Source organism: Plectropomus leopardus, chromosome 3 (genome assembly GCF_008729295.1).
Source record: "Plectropomus leopardus isolate mb chromosome 3, YSFRI_Pleo_2.0, whole genome shotgun sequence".
Classification (NCBI taxonomy): Eukaryota; Metazoa; Chordata; class Actinopteri; order Perciformes; family Serranidae; genus Plectropomus; species Plectropomus leopardus.
This window is the reverse complement of record NC_056465.1, coordinates 28574576-28580498: the sequence shown is the minus strand read 5'-3', so window position 1 is coordinate 28580498 and position 5923 is coordinate 28574576. Positions and strand designations below refer to the sequence as shown.

At 39.3% G+C, this 5923-nt stretch overlaps 1 protein-coding gene across 1 annotated transcript; it reads right to left on the bottom strand.

The window, feature by feature from the left end:
• Window positions 1-526: 526 nt before the first annotated feature.
• Window positions 527-3962, bottom strand: si:ch211-212d10.2 (uncharacterized protein LOC557710 homolog). Its single transcript, XM_042512183.1, has 3 exons — window positions 3624-3962; window positions 1697-1812; window positions 527-1006 (listed from the first exon to the last, which is right to left on the bottom strand). Exons 1-3 carry the CDS (start codon window positions 3811-3813, stop codon window positions 908-910), a joined length of 405 nt encoding a protein of 134 aa, XP_042368117.1. The 5' UTR covers window positions 3814-3962; the 3' UTR covers window positions 527-907.
• Window positions 3963-5923: the final 1961 nt, after the last annotated feature.

Sequence of the window (5923 nt, the reverse complement as noted above, 5' to 3'; positions counted from 1 at the left end):
TGCATCTATTTCTATTTCTATTTCTCCTTACCTGAACCATAGCATATGTAATACCTTAATAAATTACGTTTGATTGCCATCATGTCCCTTTAGTCTTTCCCCATCCAAGTGGATTAATGACCCGACACACTGATCACATATTGATTGTATCACAATAGCTGGTGATTCAACCAAATAGCTGTAAGTAATCAAATATCTGTATTTGATTGAATCACTAATGAATTAATAAACATATTAAAAAATATATTTTAAAAAAAGCATATCCAAAACTTTCAGGAATTTCATGACCATGGAAACCCTGTTAGATCTCCTTTGGGTTTCAAAGTAAGATGTGATGGCTAGTGCAAGTTTGACTGCTCAAATTAAAGGAAAAGAAAAACTTTCACATTTACTAAATCTGTACTAACATATTTCACTCTATAATATTTTCATCAGAAAAAATGATCTTCCCTAAGAATGTTTAAAAATCTAGATAATTATCAATAGGAAAACTGTTTTTACTCTGCTAATAATTGAATTTGCTGGTTAGTTCTATAACATCTGCTGGAAAAAAGTAACATTTTGTGTTTTCATGTTGCATGTTTGCTACCATCTGGTGTGTTATCAAAGTTATCAAGGTGAGCACACAGTGAGCCACAGCTCTGTGTTCAGTGTCTGTGATGAGTCTCTACCTGGAATGCCAGCAAGAAAAACTCTGAAACTATTTCATGATGTCATGTCCTCTTCAGACAATCCTCTCGATATCGTCTTGAGTCCACAGCAACCAAAGTAGAAACGGTCTGTGAAAATGACAGATAAGGCTTAGGAATGTTTCAGATGGCTTGGGTTTGTGGAACAAGTCTTAAAAATAGACCTCGGCAGCGGCTTCACGAAGGGCTAGACGACAAGGCGTCGGCGCCGAGGTTGTTCAATTCTTCTGATTCGCAGGAAAAGGCTCTAAGGAGAGACGACTGGCGTGTTTCACGTACACATTGCCATCCTCCAGCTTGACTTCATACACTTGTTGCTGTAAAAACAAAACAAAGAATACAAAGACATAAGAGCTGGAAGAAACACACACTTACGAGCTACTAGGGAAGCACTGAGCACTCACCTTAATGAGCCAATTAAGCCAACAATGTAAGCTTAACTTTTCACAAGTTAATAAAGTAGCAGACCCTCCCATGAACTCTCAAAACATCAGAATATCTGTTTTTATATTTCTTCCACTGCCTGATAGTTGACATCACAGAGATGTACAAAGAGAAACAAATGATTAGTGGAAAAGAGGACAAGATGTTTATGGAAAGTGAAGCTCGTGTTTTGGACTGTTTATTGCATGTAAACAGAACAGGGGAGGAAAACATGTTTGACAGAACTAAAGAGAAACTTAATCTCCACTCTGACTCACGGGCTTTGATTTCTCATGCCGTGTCAATCAGTGGAACTTCCTACATCTAATAAAAGTGGATGATTTGTCTACAAATCTCTGCAAATGTTCACGTCAACTTCAAGCCAGGTGCATTCAGCAAGTGCAGCTGGGGATACAATCAAGTTTTCATATTATGTTGGAAATTTCAAAAATATCTAATGATGACATATTGGGCATCTTTTGAGGTCGCATTAATGATTTTCACTATGATATGTCCCATTTTATATTATGGGACAGACTGTTGGAGTAAAAATAATTTCAGTGAGGACATATTTAACCACTGACCTGTAAGGAGGTCCCTGACTTCCCAGTTCTGAGGTCAAAGTCGTAGTCGTGCCAGGGACAGAAGACCTGCAGGACTCCATCTGCTTCCTCGATGTCCCCCTCACACAGAGGACCGCCTGGGAGACACAGGAAATTGTTAATCGCAGTATCTTTCTCTGAAAACAAATTACTTTTGCTGTCTTTTCCATCTAGGAAAATGTGATTATGAGGCTTGCGTAACGTGGTGTGAATGTGATAAAGCTGTGTGACAGCAGGGGGCTGCCACATATATCAGACAGCTACCAGCTGAGGGACAAATAAACCACAACCTCATATTTTCAAATGCTACAGTTTAAGGGGAGCACCACCTAACTAAACAATTCCAACATGTTATTTCCATTGCCGAGGGAAATTTAATCAATATTTGTGAATATGAGCTACTTTTCTTAAGGCCAGAAACCGGAGAGGTCTCAAACTTGTGATGTCATCAAGTATAAAGTCTGAAGCTGCCCCAAAGACGATGAATGAGAGCCTCATTTTGTGGACCCACAGAATTTCTGTTTTCTTTTTTATACCCAAATGAGCCTTTTTCTGTTGTTGTGTTCTCAGTTCTGAAACAGAACATATAAACCAAATCACTGAGAGGTCGCAGTAACAAAAGTCACCTCCAGGTAGAAAACTGTTTTGAAATGTGGAGACGTAAATCTGGCAAACTTGCTCATTTCTGTTGTCATTTTCAGTCCAAACTGTAACATAAAAAGATACACACTTGAACACAGTGGTCTGACCTTTCTGACGTTTCTGTTGTGATTATTTTATGAACTGTGTTGCTTTGCTAGCTTCTTTGATAAACCAAATCTACCAGCACAAAAGCTAAGCAATGTAATGCTGTGGATGGGGCTGCAGAAAAACATATTTTAGCATAGCGTACACCGTTTGAATATTTGCTCCACTTTACCTTAGGCAATAGCTGATTGAGGCAGTGGTACACCGGAAACCCTGCTGTTAAGTGGGATAAAATGACTGTTGGTGTTTTTGATATAAAGGCTTCAAATCCCTGTCGGTAAGGGCTGTCTTACAGCAAGGAAAAACTCTGAAAATATTGTAAATAAAGCATATGCTAAAACTGAATTCGATTTTTGTTTTAGGTAGAGTTTAAGACAGAGTTTGCTTTGTACCATTTGCTTTTATATTCATGACACAGCAATTTTCTACCTGAAATGTATTATAAATAAACATTGTGATTTGGTCGATATCAATTCCCCTGGGTGCTCTCAGTTTCATCTAGAACATATTTCCCAATTAATTTCCTATGAACCAGCTCTATACTTCAGCTTAATCCTGTGACAGTGATACTCAACTTACGTTTCAGTTTTGATTAAACATTTGCTAAAGGCATTTAAACAAAATTTGTATTGGAATTACATTTTTCAAATTCTAAATTTTGACAAGAATATTTTCGTTGTTATTGTAAATGCATATCGATTCCAAATATTGGTTAACAGTCTCCTTAAGTACTAATAACCGGTATCTGCATCGACCCTGAAAAAACATCAGTCGACCCCTACTGTATACCTACATATATGCATCGCTGCACCACTGCCTGGCACCCTGTTGCAGGCAAAATATGGCCCATGGGTCATAAGTTGAGTAACACTGCTCTTTGACATCACAATTTTGATTTTAAGCGCTCTAGCTTTTGTATGAAGGGGAGTTGTTCATATTTACTTACATTTTAAGTGTCTTAGACCACAGGAACAGCATATCCGAATTTTGAAAATGGGTGTAGTTCCCCTTTAATTTCTAATACAGATATGTATTAACACTGCATTCTCCTCATCACGGTGAATATACTCAAATTTCATTTTAAAATGGGCTGTATTGTGCATAATTCTGCCTGTACCTAGCTAAAGGGGTCTTATAAGCGACTGAGAGAAAGAGGTTTTACCGGCATGAGCACAGCGAGCATCCATAGCAAAAAACTCCCCCTTCACATAGAAGAGGCAGACATCAGAGTCGTAACCGAGGGAGGAGTACATTAGACGGCAGCGCTTCTTGGAGAGCCCCGCTGCTGGGCCTATAAGCCTCCATGAAACGCCTTCCGTGTTTCCCTCCTCATCTCCGGAGCCAGAAGCCATTAAAAAAACGGCGGAGTGAGCTGCTTTTCTAATTTGCGCTACAAGAGAGCTGTTTTTTTCCGCCGGTGCAAATGCATTTGGCAGCTTACTCGGTGAAAATATTCCATATTAACCGCCAGGCCGAGAGGTACGACGGTCAGCCGTGCGGAGTGAGCTGCCTTCATCCGGGCTGCAGAGCTGCAACGAGCCGTGTCACCGTCACACGGAGGCACGCTGCGCGCTGCTGCTGCTGCTGCTGCTGCTCTTCACTGAAGCTACATGGACGCCAATTAATAAGAAATGAGCAGCACACATTTTCATGTCAAACCCACAAATTATTTGGATTTTTTTTAGTTTCAAATATGCTGCTCTAAAAATAGACGCAAAATTAAAGCAGCAGCAAGAACAAGCTTGCAAATATAGGTCTTTCATGGTGAAATAAATTATTATGGAGGATGCTTCCTATCATAAAAACATGGTTCCTTGTGATTTGACCAAGAAAAACCTTTCCTGTTCTTTGACTAAGGTCAGTCTGTGATGCTGTTTAATGTTCAAACAATACAAACACGCTTGCTTTTTTGGTGGCCCTTTTGAGTATATTGACACTTTAACACGCAGCATATTGGACCTGTTCCCAAAAAGTGTGGTAAATACGGAACATTAGTTTTTATGTACTGTGCAAATAGCTCTAAACCCATTTCTTAATTATCAGATACAAAGGCCGTTATTGTTCTTTCATGGCAGACTCCTTACTGTACGCTGCTCCAGACAGGTATTTGGCTGATTTCTTCAGGTTGAGTTTTCCACATCGCAGTTTCTTAGCATTACTACAAATTGTTTGTGAACTCTCTGTCTCTGCCAGTGTTTTAGATGTTGAGTCTGCATGTCGTCTGTGACGCAGTGGGCTACCTCATCTAATAAAAGTGCACAGAACAGATAAAACATGCGTCAGAAAGATATATCTTAAAGCAGCATGTCCAACTTCTGTCAGTCAGTTTAACCTCAATGAGACCTTGTGTGAATAAGTCAGCCATCTGTCCATAATCAAAGATAACTGACTCTTAATAGTCACCGGTGTATAAAACTGACCTTTTTGGTCGCACTGAAGTTGAGATTTTTGCCACCTACAAATCATCCAATTGGCAAATTGCAAAAAAACCCAAAAAAAAAACATAAATGATGATCTGTATTTTCTCATATTTTATTCACTTTGTCTCCATTGCTTTATTGTGCCAGTAATCATGCTGCTGGCAGTTTAGCCCAGAAATAATGTGAGTTACTGTCTAGACTGTAGTGATGCATAACAGAGGCCACTTGTTCTGATTCCTGACTTTGAGAAACTGACTCATGTAAGGCTGCAGCAGAGAGCCGTGAAAACGTGTCATGGGCAGGAAGAAAGAATGCGTACTGCGTCTTGTCAGAAGTTGGATCCCAGTTAAAGTAAACTTGTTAAGTAAAATCACTGAAGAATAAGATGAGCCCGTGTAAAGAAACCTGAGATAAGTGACAGAGTTCTCAAATATGATGCGTGCGCAGCTAACAGCCTCAGCAGATTTACAGCCGTCTTCATAACACGCTCTATATATGACCTCATCTGGCTGGGACCTTTAAAACTTTGATTGTATTAAGTCAAGTATTATAGAATAGCATGTCATGTAGTATAGTGTTAAACTTTGTGTTGTATTTGAAAAAAGATTCTTTGGTTCTGGCTTTGCTCAGCATCATTTTGCACAACCTAGAGTCAAGCCAGACGTTGCACACGTGCATGGTTCAGCCCAAACCTTTGGGGTACGGGGAGATGTTCCCTTGGGGAGGTGTTTTTTCGGATTTACAGTAGTTATATGCACTATTTTTCTAGCCTTTTGAGATATTAGAAAGCCTGAAAATCTGTACATCATTTGGAAAAATTGTAGTAGTTTTTGAGGAAAAAATAATTCTGTGGAGCCTACATCCTACTTATTTAATTATTTTCTATCTGTAGAAAAGTGCACTCAGTTCAGTGCAGAGCTGATCGTGGCAATTCTATACAATTCTGTTCCAACAGACATAGTGCAGCAAGTTTCTGAAGCATCCCAGAAGATGATAAAAAAAAGCACCTCATCTATTTTTGACAGAGCTATGATGCGTTACA

Excerpts from the sequence above, each read along its gene's own strand:
- si:ch211-212d10.2 (XM_042512183.1), bottom strand. The coding sequence starts at position 3,813 with ATGGCTTCTGGCTCCGGAGATGAGGAGGGAAACACGGAAGGCGTTTCA. Across the intron at positions 1,813-3,623 it reads TGCTCGCTGTGCTCATGCCG|GCGGTCCTCTGTGTGAGGGG; the intron begins GTAAAACCTCTT and ends TGTGTCTCCCAG. Across the intron at positions 1,007-1,696 it reads AGTCAGGGACCTCCTTACAG|CAACAAGTGTATGAAGTCAA; the intron begins GTCAGTGGTTAA and ends TTGTTTTTACAG.